This window comes from Phragmites australis, chromosome 24, assembly GCF_958298935.1.
Source record: "Phragmites australis chromosome 24, lpPhrAust1.1, whole genome shotgun sequence".
In the NCBI taxonomy this organism is placed as follows: domain Eukaryota; kingdom Viridiplantae; phylum Streptophyta; class Magnoliopsida; order Poales; family Poaceae; genus Phragmites; species Phragmites australis.
This window is the reverse complement of record NC_084944.1, coordinates 9,957,208-9,972,150: the sequence shown is the minus strand read 5'-3', so window position 1 is coordinate 9,972,150 and position 14,943 is coordinate 9,957,208. Positions and strand designations below refer to the sequence as shown.

General features: G+C 46.7%; 1 protein-coding gene and 1 non-coding gene across 2 annotated transcripts; one reads left to right on the top strand and one right to left on the bottom strand.

Annotated features, from left to right (window-relative positions):
- Positions 1–214: 214 nt before the first annotated feature.
- On the bottom strand, positions 215–1,801 carry LOC133907828 (uncharacterized). The gene has a single exon (XM_062349923.1). It carries the CDS (start codon positions 1,380–1,382, stop codon positions 390–392), a length of 993 nt encoding a protein of 330 aa, XP_062205907.1. The 5' UTR covers positions 1,383–1,801; the 3' UTR covers positions 215–389.
- Positions 1,802–13,295: 11,494 nt separating this feature from the next.
- On the top strand, positions 13,296–13,451 carry LOC133908103 (5.8S ribosomal RNA). The gene has a single exon (XR_009908076.1). It is a non-coding gene; the product is annotated as a 5.8S ribosomal RNA (ribosomal RNA).
- Positions 13,452–14,943: the final 1,492 nt, after the last annotated feature.

The following is a 14,943-nucleotide window of genomic DNA, read 5'->3' as shown; positions in this document are numbered from 1 at the left end:
TATACAGAAGCAGGAGAATTTTGCTCTGGAACTATCTCAACCTACTCTTTCCAGCAAGAACTTCACTACCAAAATATCATACAGACCAGCAGTTTCAGTGGCCTCAGTGGCACATGGACACACACAGTTGCAAGTGGAGAAGCCTCACTGCAACAACCAATCGAGATGCGCACATTCGCACATTGGAGAAATAAGATCCATCACAAGATTCCAATAAGTGTAAAGAGTTATTTATTTTACAAAATCTTTCATCATCGTCGTCGTCGCGACACCCAACTAAACATTGCATCCTAGATCGCAGCAAGAGGTAAAAGCAGGATGTACGCATATGGACATGTACAAGGATCACCCATTCATTCCCATGTTGGCGGATATGGGTAGAAGCTCGATCAGAGGGAGCCTTCCTTGGCCGAGAGCCGCTTCAAGAACTCGTAGGCAGTGACCATGGTGGCCGCCGATAGCGACATGGACGCCCACCTCGGCCCGAGCCCGCGGTAGCACGAGGCCCACCCGCCCTCCCGCACCAGCGCGCGCGCCGCTGCCGCAAGGGACGGCGCCCGGGCCCCGGCGTCCATCACCTGGAGCCGCGTCTTCACGGTGTCCAGCGGCATGGTCACCAGCGCGGCCGCGCCCCCCGCCGCGGCGGCGCTGGCGCCCTGCACGGCCATCGCGGCCCCGCGGCTTTCGTGGTGCGCCGAGCCGACGGTGCGCCAGAGGAGGCGCTGCGCCGTGGCGTAGGAGGCCCACCACGCGGCGCTGGAGGGCGCGTAGGTGAGCACCGAGACGCCGAAGCCGCGGTACAGGCCGCGCACGCCGTCCGCGAGGAGGATCTTCCGGAACGCGTCGGTGCCACCGCGGTAGCGGCTGGCGGTCGCGGTCTGGACCATGAGGCGCTGGCTGACGACGTCGACGGGGGTCCAGACGACCTGCGCGGCGACGGCGGCGGAGACACCGCCCGCGGCTGAGGCCGCCGCAGTGGCAGCCGGCTCCGCGACGCCGAGGCGGAGCGCTGCGGAGGCCACAGCACTCTTGGTTGCCTCGAGCGCGGCCATGTAGAGCGCGCGAGCGGGTACTGTGCCCGCGAGGGACGCGCCGAAGCCGCGGTAGAAGCCCCGGGGCCCGTCGCGCCGGAGTATCGCCGCCGCGGCTGCCGAGACCGCGGCCTGCGGCGGCGGCGTGACCTGGAGGTGCGTCTTGAGGACGACGGCCGGGTATAGCGCCGCGGAGACACCGGAGAAGAGCGCGGCGCCGAGAAGAAAGAACCGCGACTTGTCGAGCATCTCCCAGCTCACCTCCGCCGGGATCCCCCGCACCATCTCCTCCTGCGCCACCAGCTCCACCTCTCCTCCATGCTCCTCCACTTCCACAGCGCTAAAGCTCATCCCTTTCCGCCCCACACCCGCCCACCTACAAGCCTATCGAGCAGCTATATCCAATCCAACCAATCCCTGTGGGCCGCAGCCGCAAGAAGTCAGTGGAGAAAGGGATGGAACATCTCGCGCGCCGAGTGGACGTCGCAGCAAGTGTACCCGGTCGCCGACGGCAGCATCTCCGGCGAGGCCGAGGATTCCTCCACTCTTGTTTCTAGTGGGGCGAACGGGAGAAGCGGTAGGCTGTGGCGAAAGCGAGATGAAATACCTGGGATCCTGAGGGGGTGAGTGAATATTTACACGAGACTGGATTAGGTGTTCGCACGGGGATCGCCACATGATGGTCCCTGGCTAGTTTCTGCTGAGATGGGAGTCTTGTCGGCTGCGCTGAGCGCGAACGGCTCGTTGCCCGGACAGTCCCGCGTTGGAATACGTGGTGGGGCGTTGATGGCAAACGTCTTATCTGTTTTAGGTTTGAGTTTTAGAGAATGCGTATGGGTTTAGGTGGTAGGGTATTTAAAAATATAGATCATTTTTTAAGAGATGGAATGACTTCAACTACAGTTACAAGTTTTGTTTTAGATTAGGGTCCACACACCATTGTGTGCTGGATGAATATTTCGTTGATTTATGAAGCACCGGCGTACAAACTTTTGGCATTCTTTTTTCTTGTAAGGAAGGAGATAGCTAGAGTTTAATTTGATATGCAAAATGTGAGGGAAGGAAAAAAAAGAAATATTTGTACTTAAAAGGAAAAGGGAATTTTTCGGCCATTAGAAGTGGGCTTCAAATGAGAAAAGTTGGACACCACGTCTTTTGCCATCATTCTGCTAGTACTCGTTTCTCAGGTATTTTTTGGCATTTTCTTGACGTCAACGGCAAATGAGAAATGAGCACTAATGGAATGATTGCAAAGTAGAGAAGCCATTTTTTTTGTGTCGGAAGAGAGAATACGCGTGGAACAAGAGGTAGATCGTTTTTTCTTCCCAAAATAGAAGGTTTATATATTACAGACAACAAATGGAACCGTATAGCTAGTACAGGTGTACAATGCTTCTGTAATAAGATCCTTTCAGCAATATTATGGCTGTAATCACTGTCATTATTTTAATATAATTTATGCCCTATTCGTAAAAAAAAATGTACAACGCTTTCATTTCGTGAAGGATACTATTAGTTACTTAGATGCACATAATTATGTATTTTTTTAGATTTGAAGTGTACGTACAATATAGGATCATGTGTAAAGGGCAAAATTCCAAAATTAGACAATATACATGAGCGTATTTATCAAAATAGATAACATATAGTCGTATTTACTAATTTAGCATTCGTATTCGGCACACCGTGTACTGTACCGAAAAGCCATATTCAGCACACGGTATGCTGAATATGGCATTGTAGCCCATATTCGGCACAACGTGTATCGAATATGAACCGTATTCGGCACACCAATATGCCTTTTTCCTACTGAAATATGAATCGCATGTTGCTTTCTTTTGCGTGTGTTGTTATTTCATGTAATTGCCGAATGTGGCCGGGCCCGGCTGCAGTTTGATTTTGTCATTTGATACCGGCATGTTGTTATTTCATGTAATTGGCAACTTTCAACCAAATTTGAAATTATTTGCTAATTTAACTTTCATTTAGTGCCGGTGTGTTGACATTTTATGTAATTGGCAACTTTCAACAAAATTTAAAATTATTTGCTAATTTTACATTCATTTGATGTCAGTGTGTTATCATTTCATGTAATTGCAAACTTTCAACAAAATTTGAAATTATTTGCTAATTTAATTGTACATTTCAAAATTCGTAATTCACCATGCATGTAGTCTGTAAGGCGGTGGGTAGCCTTAACACTTAGGTATGTTTGAACATGCACAATTTAAAATGTAGTAGTGACAACATTCACCCTTGTATCATTTATCATCTCCAGATGGCGATGGAAAGTGACGACGTAAATTAGCAGAAGAATGCCAGTTGTGCCAGTAAAGGCTATCATGATAAGATGGTTGTCGTCTCTGAGATGGTGGTTGGAAGTTGTGACAGTCAAGGCCATCATCTTCACGGTCATCAGTGTCTTCCGGAGAGGGGTCGTTGTGGCATGAAATCGTCGTCATCGTCGTCATCTTGAGCTATCACAGTAGGAGCACGTCCTATTTCATTGTTGGTTGGACACCATATTGATGTGGTGTGTGAACGTCCTCTTGTAGTGTTCGTTGAACCTTCTCCTGTATGGCTACTGGAACAACGAGGCATCGGTGGCATGAAATCATCGTCCTTATCGGTCTCGTCATTTTCAGATAGAATAGTAGAGGGCGCCCTTGTACTCCTTAGGTTTGCTGATCTTCATCGTCTTCTACGCAAACCAGGCATCACACCCCCACCAAAGAGCATATGCATCACCAAGAAGTGTGGGATTTCTTTATTGATCAGCTCTGCGTCTTCCGGGAACGTCTAACGTAGAAGAGGAGCATTCGAATCAATGAAAATAAGATAAGTAGGGTGACCAAATAGAAAATGACGAACCTGGATGTGGGATGCATACTGATCGGGGAATATCGCCATCCTTCTTTGCCTCATAGATAAACCTAGCACAAAAGGATGGTCGACTAGTTCGCACACCTTGAGGTGCATTTGGCGGCGCTCATGCAAGAGGGCCCTAAGGTCGTCGGTAGTTACATGTAGGAGTGGAGCGGTCAACGCAGAACAGAAGGATCTTGCATGCAATTTGGACACAGCTTGGATTAGGTTGTTCTCTTTGAAGGGATCATCCTTCCCTCCACGCAAAACCTCCAAGGAGGCATTTAGTGCTATATCAATCGTTGTAGGTGTCCATAGATAGTCTGTACTTGAATATCCCGCCATATATGTATTGATCTTTGTCTGCAATGTTCTTACTCTGCACCAAAACACAAATATGTGATTATTTAATAAACATTAAATAGGTATTAAATATCATAATTAATATGTACAGATGCATAATAAGTAACTCATAAATGAAGTTATGTGTCATAATTATTTGACAAATATTAAGTAAATTAAATGTAATTATGTTAACACTACAGTGCATAAGACATAGTACAGATGACTACGACAATATAGTTAATAACACATGTGTCATTAACAAGTACAAGTGCACCGAACAATTATACTGGCTCGTCAACAACGACGACGACGCACGCAATCCCCAGGAGTGTAAGCATCTGGCGGGTGTGTGGCCCTCATCCCAGCGGCCTACGCTGGCCCCTACCATGTGTGCCCTTACTTGTCATCATCATCGCCGTGTCCTGTTGGACATCCATGGAACATGTATCCAGACCTGCTAACTTGGCCCTGCATGTACCATGATGTAGGATCCTCATGCGGAAGTGTGGACGTCTATAGTACGTGCTTCGATGGAGTCCGGTGTGCCAAAAATCTCACCATGTTGGTACCATTGTGAACCCCCAGGTGCATCGGGACATTAGGGGTACTGGCCACTTAGGAGCTCGGTGAAGCTGCCCGTCTGCAATGCAGTAGCCCAGTCAAAATCTTGTGTGCCACTCCAGGTAGGCATCTGCTACATGCAGTCAATGACGTCCTTGTGATGAGTTGATACTACATATGGAGGTGTCATCGTAGTCTGAGGAGGTTGTGTCCACTGAGGGGGCTGTGAACTCAGTGTACACTGCTTAGGATCAGGAGCCTCCGTGAACTCCTCGGCTTCAGCACAAGAACTGGCACATGATGCTCTACAGATGAAGGTGCCTCTCGTGATTGTGCCTCACGGGCATTGGACGAGCGCTTGCTATGGGAGGCACGGGATGGGTCCATCGCTGGTAAGTCGTACCCCCTCAAACGCGGGGCACAACCACCTAGACCACGTAACGCGGACAACAAGTGAGACCCTCTCGTCCTCATGTAGTCCCGGAGAGGGTTCCGATCCCTCCGCGTTGATAACCTACTTGCTTCCCCACATGATTGCTCCACCTGCGTATGCATTTTGTACCCCGCTTCGGTCTGTATAAAATGAGGGTCATGTCAGTAATACAGATTTGTAACTAATAAAAATCGTTAGAAGTACCGCATCACTTACCACCACATGAAGAAGGCGAACACGATCCTCGGGGAAGGGTCTAGGGGCTAGCTGTACTAGTCTGCTGAGTAAGGTGGCACGTATGCAGGAATGGTACCACAAAAGGTACTCCCAGTACATGCTGTCGTCGTATTGTCTAGTAGGAACGATGACATCCACTGCGACTGACTCCGTCCACCTGTTTATGTGCTCAGCATTAATCACACACCAGTCCTGCATACTTGCGTTCCCCTATGCGCTCCTCCTGTACGTAACATAAACAGTTATAATTTCTTAACATGGGTCACCTAACGTAATGATGGTACATACAATAACACACTTACTCGTGCGCCCGATCAGCCTCTCGTGGGGGAGGTACTGGCACCATCTATCGGTGTCCGAACTGCCTCTGTACACGCTCAGGAGAATATACTTCCACATTGTTCATGTACAACAAGAAATATCTGGTCATCTATAAGTCTGAGTTACGCAAACAAGAGTATGCAATGAGACCTCCAGTCGCAATTTTGTCCACTTGTGCCATACGCCATGGATCCCACTCCACGAGATCGGCGCTGAGGATGTCCAGATCACTGATCACTCGGAAGTAGTTACCATGGTCTTGCTGGTGAGCCCATTTCATCCTGGCATGAATCTATCGATACCCCATCATAGGCCTCATGTCATTTGCAACACCATCAGAGATGGGGACTGGATAGTAGCTCTTGCTCACCCACGGTTGACAAACCGGGAGGTACTCCCAGCTCCATAGCTGTAAAAGGTATAGGCAGCCTGAAATAGATCTTGTCTTCTTTGACCGCTGGGTTGCGGCACACAATCCTTTGTATGTAGCAGCTAACACAGCATATCCCCAACTGTAAGATATCGGCTCATGAGGATGTAACTCGAGCTGACTCGCTAACCATGCAATATGAGGAACTATATAATCGCTTGCCGTGTTGCAGAACATGATACCTCCCAGTATGATGTACAAGTACACCTCATAATATTGTATAATTGTAGCCTCGTCCGCATCCGGTGGGCATGGACCGAACTGTGGTAGCCCATGAATCCAGGACATGGAGAGATCAACATCCTTCATGTCATATTGCACACCAAACCTACAAGATGCAGAGACTCAATGAAGTATGAATAACAATAGAACATATGAAGTGCTTTACATAACAAATAATTACCTAGCCTGAATGTAACTCTTCCACTGCTCATTTGCTGGTCACAAAAGTACTAACAGGGTGCCCCTGATTGGCAGCCCAGTCAGCATGGCCATGTCCCGCAAAGTTACAACCATCTCTCCAAAAGGTAAGTGGAACGTGTGCGTCTCAGGACGCTTGCGGTCGATGAGACCTGTGAGCAGTGACACCTCAATCGGCAGGAGGGGAGTCCTGCCACCGCCCTCCATGGGAGCTCTGGCCATCATGAGAATGAATGATAGTAGTCCTACCCGTGCGAGTGGCTCATGGAATCGAGGGTCTAACTACTTAATCTTGCGCACACTCCTGAAATGCAACGGTACCAACTGCAAAGGTATTAAATACATGTATTAAGTAAGTACCAAGTTATCGTGGCAATTGAAAATCACGTATTATCGTTGTACCTGTTGCCCTGTGAAAATCATCCTTCCCCTATGGTTCTCGTCGTACCGCGGCTGAAGAAGCTCGGGAAGATGAACGTGATCCATGTCAATAATTTCAAGCCTCATGGTTCAATAAAAAAACAATGTAAGACAACAGCTATTACAAAAAAGATAGAACAAATAATAGGTGAATAACAATTTACAATACAAACCATGTCTGCGATTAACTTCATAAAATAAACTAAATTGCAACAACTCTAATACAATACAGTTCGATCATAGCCTGATAGTTTACCGCTGGGTCGGACAAGTCCTCCTATCATGGCCAGATTGTTTGCATATTTTGCACTTACGTAGGCCATCAACAGCATCTGCTGCATCCATGTCACCTTGCATCCTCATAACTCTAGGCCTTACAGGATCCGTGTGTCATGCTCGGGGATAAGGTACCCACTTAGGCCCCTCGATTGCTTTTATAGCTGCTTCTGATGTTGAAGGAACGCATATTTGGAAGCCATGTGCTCCTCAATGCATCGATCGTGAAGTAGGGTGATACGTACTGTGATCCATCGTTGCTGCCCATGTCCTTGCAAGTGGCGAAGACATGGGAGCACAGGATATGGTGCAGTTTTGGCTTATTGCATGTGCATTTCACCTCGTGAGGACCAATTTGACATTGTTGCACGGTGTCCCCCGCGCTATACCCTGAAGTATACCAGCGGCAATTCATGACCTTGAATTCATTGTTAGCTCGATCGTAGATCCTAGTCTGATGAAAGTATGCCTTATTCCTCCTTCTGGATATGGTTTCCTCCACCTTAGCTGCAAACCGTGTGCTGCACTCCATTGCAGCTATACCACGGTCTTGAAAGTAGTCAGTTGTTTTATATAATGTGAGCTCAATTATGGCACATAATGGGAGGCTACGTACACCCTTTAAGACATTATTGAACGCCTCCGCTATGTTCGTTGTCATGATCGTATACCTAATATGAGAGACAACAATTTTAGATGGGATATTTGCATAACCACGAGTAAAACACGATCATTGAAATGCTATGTTCTAACCTGGCACCGTGAGTGTCATGGATTAGGGCCCAACGCTGCGCCGACTTTCCCACTATCCACTGGCTAAATGTAGCACATGAACGGCTAATGATAGTTAGGCTCCCCACCATTTGCATCCGCAGATGGTCCTCCTATGCTTCCTGCTCTGCCATCATCTCGCGAGTGGTCTCATTTAACTTTCTCCATATCTCATTGAACTTCATCTGCTGGTTCTAAAGACACAACCCTTTGTACCTCTTTACAAGACCCTTGTTGTTGTACCTTGTGTACAGGTTCGCGCCCAAGTGTCGCATGCACCACCTTCTCTCCTACACCAAGCCATGTAGTGGAGTAGTTTGTGCTGTCATACAGCACGTCCAATGCATGCAAAAGGCCCTTGTTGCAGTCTGAGATGATGCAAATTCGTTCTCTATTGCCAACGACACATCTCCTCACCAAGGTGAGGAACCACAACCAACTATCATTGTTTTCACTCTCAACCATTGCAAACACGAGAGGAATGATCTGATTGTTTGCATCCGCTGTCATCATTGTCATAAGGTTACCATGGTACTTGCCACTAAGAAATGTGGCATCCACACATACAACTGGCTTGCAATGTTTGAAAGCTTGGATGCATTGTGCAAAGGATCAGAAAAACCTATTGAGATATCAGTCAGTGTTGCTGTATAACCCATCCTCCAGCTTGATCGGCTCATCCGCCATGGCCCACTGAGTCCCTGGATTTGTCATGGCAATCTTCTGCAGCAGCCTCGAAGCATAGTTGTAAGACTCTTCAAAACTTCCAAACAACATCTTCAACGCCTTCTGCTTCGCTCGCCACGCGGTGTGGTAATTGATCAGCATACCCATCTTAGTCTGCACTTCCTGCATAATGGATTTTGGCGACAAACATATGTTCGTGCCAACAAGGGTGATGAGGAGTTGGGCTATGAACCTCGCATCAATGGTGTGGCTCGCATTCCTAACAACCTCTTTGCTGCATGTATATGGGGTGTGTCTACTCAGCACAAAATAGTTCTCGTATTTTGGCTTATGTGCTCGTACGAAGTAAGGACAATTCGGGTGCTTGATACACCTAACCTCATACTCTGTAGGGTTAGACCGGCCGCACTTGTGGTCCATTCTTGTGATTATAGCATAGTTGCTAAGTGGATGACCTTCTCCTTGTTCCAAAATCGTTGTCCGACATGGATGTCGCTATTCTGGTATCACCAGTTAGACAAGATGTTATACTCAACAATGGTACAATCTAGCAGCCTAGCACCATGAAAGTACTGGATCGCTGGCATCGGGTCATCGTTGTTAGCAGCTTCTTCATACCCGCATCCTACATCTACCTTAGAAGGGTCCACTCCATGTCCCTCTGTACCGGAACTGCCCTCCACGACATGCCCTCCCTCCTCTTCATGCATCGCATGCTGGCCTAATCCTTCCATGCTAGTCACCGCTTCACCTTGCACCGTCGTGATACTATGTTTATGTACACCCCATTTCAAAGTTCTCCTCCAATACCTTGTGTGAGTACAAAGCCCATGCGTTGTTCCTTCTCAACTCGAACAACGTATGGACAATGACCGAGCTGTTTCGCACAAACTGTGGCCGCACACCCTCTAGGACAACATTATAGAACTCTTGGCTCACACACAAAAGACTCATAACATGTGATTTCAGGCCATCTAGATCAATAGGTAGCTCAACCGTACTCTCTATGTGCTGGCAGTTCTGAATTGATACGAGCCTCCCATATAAAACAACGGGACGTTCTCCATAATAAATATGGATAGTCATAGCGTATCTGCTAAACAAACGTAAATGTAAAAAAATAACTAATTAGATGTATGTACGATATACAACTAATTACGCCCCATACATTAACCTAAGTGATTAAGCTAATTAATCAAATTAGTTCTATTAATTTGGTCCAGTGTTATATTTGGCACCTCGTGTTACTCTACTTAACCTAAGTGAGTAATCTAATTAATCATATTAATTCAATTAAACTAATTAATCCGATTAATCATACAACTCTAATAAATTTGATTACATTACATAAATATTCTAATTACGTGCTCTAATATATCAAATTCATTACACCAACTAATCAAATTCATTAATAAAATTATGCAAATACTTTATGTACTCTAATTTATCAACTTAATATCATTTAACAAATGTGTTTGAACGGAATAAACAATCTACTTACTCTAATTACATTTACTAATCTAAATATTAATTACATACATAATCTAAGTACTTACTATTACGGAAGGCAACCCTCTCCTCGTGCTGCTGCTCGTCCTGGCTCCTGCTGCTCCTCCTCGCTGCTCTGCTGCTTCTAATCGCCGAACGCTGCTACTCCTCCTCTCCTTGCACTACTACTCCTAGCTGCGTTGCTGCTTCACTGCTGCTTCGCTGTTGCTAATCGCCAAACGCTGCTGCCCTTTTATAGCCTGCATGCAAACGAGCCCAAACGCGCCTGCTAGCCAAAAGCAAAAGCGCCTGCCTACAGCAAAAGCAAGCTTCGACAAAAGCAACAGCAAGACACGCCAAAAGCAAAAGCAAAGCCATATTCGGCCGGCCAAAAGCAAAAGTAATGAAAGCGATTGTGACATGATCGAACAGGAAAAAGGCATATTCGGCACACCGTGTGCCAAATATGGCTGTGTGCCGATACGATTCATATTCTTTACACGGTGTGTTGAATATGGGCTATAGTGCCATATTCGGCACACCGTTTGTCGAATATGGCTTTTTTGGTACACGGTGTGCCGAATACTGATACTAAATTAGTAAATACGACTACATGTTGTCTATTTCGGCAAATACGCTCATGTATGTTGTCTCCGTACCCAAGTAATTTCGATGGAGCTGAGGTAAAAGCAGATGGTCTTCTTGTGCCCTATCTCCAAGAACCGTGCATCATCCATCAAACCCGCCAAGCTATTCGGGAATCTAGTGGAGAACGACACGCTCTATGTCCCCGTGCAAGCATATTGGCGATTGCTTCATTGGGGTGCCGGTTTGCGCTATGCTCGCGGCTAGGCGGCCAGTGCTGTGGGATGCTTTGGACGGCTTTGACCATTGTGGCTACGCTTGCGTATGAGTTGTGATGGACACGTGACTTCCGAAAGAACTCCGCAGTTGTACAGTCGACTCCTAGCACCTGTGTCCCTTCAATCATATGGGCACTGTCTGATAGGGGAGTTGTCTTTCCTACATATTGCCTTCATTGTGTGCGCCCTTTGGGCATGACGAGTCAGCTCCATAGCCCTCGCATAGTTGCCTCATGATGTCGGCCACCCAGGTCAGCATTGCCAAGGCCACCTCGACTGCACTCGTGGTCTCGGATGTTGTTCACACTAAAGGCTCGTGCTCCTTCGGTGCCTAGTGCCTCCCAAAGTCTATTAGGAAATATGACAGTTGGCCTGGCAACTGCCACTACGTCGGCAAGTGTGTGCAGATGCTAGTGCCAGCTCGTGGAGGAGGACGTGTTACCTAGTTAATCTTGTCAGTAATCATATATTTGTCTCAAAAATTAAGCCATGCATATGCAAGTATAAACTAATTTGAACCATAAAACTATGAATGCTCGTTAAATCAATTATAATATGTTTGATGGTACGTGATACTTGAATAACCATAGTAATTCTAGAGCTAATATGTTCCGTAAACCTTGACTTCCGAGAGGGGCACATTTATTAGATAAAAGGCTGACGCGGGCTCAGCCCGCTGATCCGATGATTCATGATAACTCGATGGATCACACGGTCCTTGTGTCGGCAACGCATCATTTAAATTTCCACCCTATCAACTTTTGATGGTTGGGGCCTACCATGATGGTGACGGGTGATGGAGAATTAGGTTCAATTCTGGAGAGGGATCCAGAGAAACAGGTACCACATCTAAGGAAGGCAGCAGGCGCACAAATGACCCAATCTTGACACAGGGAGGTAGTGACAATAAATAACAATACCAGACGTGTTAGTGTATGGTAATTGGAATGAGTACAATCTAAATCCCTAGACGGGCATCTCGTATTATGTTGGCCTTCGGGTTTGGAGTAATGATTAATAGAGACAATCTGGGGCATTCGTATTTCATAGTTAGAGGTGAAATTTTTGGATTTATGAAAGGCGACAGCTATGAAACTATTTTCCAATGATGTTTTCATTAATCAGGAATAAAAGTTTGGGGCTCGAAGACAATTAGATATCATCATAGTCTCAACCGTAAATGATGACGATCAGAGATTGACAGATGTTGCTTATAGGACTCCACTAGCACCTTGTGAGAAATCCAAGTCTTTGGATTCCAGGGGGAGTATGGTCGCAAGGCTGAAACTTAAAGGAATTTATAAAAGGACACCACCTGGCATAGAGCCTATAGCTTAATTTGATTCAACACGGGGAAACTTACCAGGTCTAGACATAGCAAGGATTGATAGACCAAGAGCTCTTTATTGATTCTATGGGTGGTGGCGAATGGCCATTGTCAGTTGGTGGAGCGATTTGTCTGGTAATTCCATTAACGAACGAGACCTTAACGTGCTAATGAGGCTATGGCCGTTTAAGCCACGGAATTTGAGGCAATAATAGGTATGTGATGCCCTTACATGTTCTAGTCTGCACGCATGCCACACTGATGTATTCAACGAGTATTTAGCCTTGGCTGATAGGCCCGGGTAATCTTGAGAAATTTCATCGTGATAGGGATAGATCATTGCAATTGTTGGTCTTCAACGAGGAATGCCTAGTAAGCATGAATCATTAGCTTGCGTTGACTATGTCTATTTCCTTTGTATACACCACTCGTTGCTCCTGCCAATTGAATGGTCCGGTGAAGTGCTCAAATCGTGACGACGAGGCCGGTTCGTCACCCCTAACGTCACGAGAAGTCAATTGAACCTTATCATTTAGAGGAAGGAGAAGGTGTAACAAAGTTTCTATAGGTGAACCTATGGAATAATCGTTGTCGTGATCCTAACTAAAACATATTGTGCATGCATCATCTATGCCACTGGGTGGCGGGGTGCTCCCCCATTTCTCGGCCTAGGCCCCCAACCTCCATCAAGAAGGGGAGGGGCCACAACAGAATCCATGACATCGAACGTCGTCAAGTAACACTATTATTGCCTAACGTAGGGCCTCGGCTGGATTGCCGGCTTCCCCTCCCCCGCTAGCGATGCTATCTTAATCCACATGACTCTTAGTAACATATATCTTGATTCTTGCATCGATGAAGAACGTAGCAAAATGTGATACCTAGTGTGAATTGTAGAATCCCATAAACCATTGAGTTTTTGAATGAAAGTTGCGCTCGAGGCCTTTTGGTCGAGGGCACGGCTGCCTGGGCATCACGTTGAAAGACGCTACCCAACCCATCCATGGGAGGGACACGATCATTTGGCCCTCGTGCCGTAGGGTGTGGTGGGCCGAAGTGTACTATGCCGGACACAACACTTGGTGGGCTACATAAGTTGTTCTCGGTGCAGGGTCCCATCATGCAGTTGGTGTAGTGCCCTTAAGGACCCAATTTACCATAGCACTTGCCAATCGGAACACAACCACATGTCAGCGGGACTTCTCGCTGAGTTTAAATATATAAATAAATAGGGGCTGGTCGTGTTGTCCTAGCATGGTCGAGGAAACGCTAGGGCATGGTATGGTGTGGGCTTGCTGTCGTTGATGTGGCTGTAGCCACTCGCCAGTCATGGCATGAAGATCTTGTTGCCACTAATAGGCTACAGATGTTGTGTAGATGATGTCGCGGCCACGGAGTCATGCCGGTAATAGGGTTGCTTCTTGTGCCCCCACACTACAGTAGCTCGTTGCCATCGCTAGGGCCAATGGACGCACATGAGCTGGAGTGGGGGTTAATTTGTCCGGTTAGAAGAGTTTGAGGTTGTGTTCTTTGTGGTTTCGCCGTTAAGGAAAAACCAAACTGGGCAGAGAGTTCAAGAGGTCAAATGGTTTTCTTGTATTTTCGGCAATACGCTGGATTGGATACCCACACATGGACTGGACACATGGGCTGGAAGGGCCCAAGTTCGGGCGTGTTTGGTTGCCTGAACGCCACAGGCCTACACCAGGAGCGCCACCGATAGCACTAGGCACTATCATAGAATCTGTGAAAAGTAGACGGAGCATCACAAACGGTTTCTTAAGACCCGTCACTGACAAAATACCAACAGACGGTCACTAAGATAAATGAGTCTGTAACATGACCATAGTCTAGGTGTGAAAGAACTCATATACGGTTTTTACAAATCCGTGTGTTTCTATCATACAGATACATATAGAGTTTAGAAAAACCCATATGTGATCTTGTCACTGACGATTTCTTGTAAGATCTGTCTGTAGTTAAAGACCTAGATACTATTTTAATTTTTACCCCTCTCTCTTCAGCTTCCTACTACCCCCATAAACACAAACTGCTCATCTCCCTCACTAAAGCGCTGAAAAGCTCATCTCCCTTGCTCTCCTGGTTGCCATCCAGGCCCCTTCCCCAAAGGTGTTTTACGGTTGTTTTCCACGATGGAGGTTCGAGATCTGGGCACTAAATCCCCTTCCTTGCATTGAGGTGAGTAGGGTTTGCATCACGATTTTGTTAGGATTTGTTAGTGTTTGCTTTGATCTATGTACCGAGGGTAATGTAGTGTTTATGTGTCCCAGATCTTAATGTCTTTATTTAATACTATCAACCACCGGGAGGATGGGGTTATTCCTATAGCTACTTCCACGTCCAGATGCTTGGCATCGATTTTGGTCATGTGGAATATGTGTTCTTCATTGCTGTGAAGCGCACCACAATGGGCCCAATTTTTGTAGTGAATCGCGTTCTACAGTCTA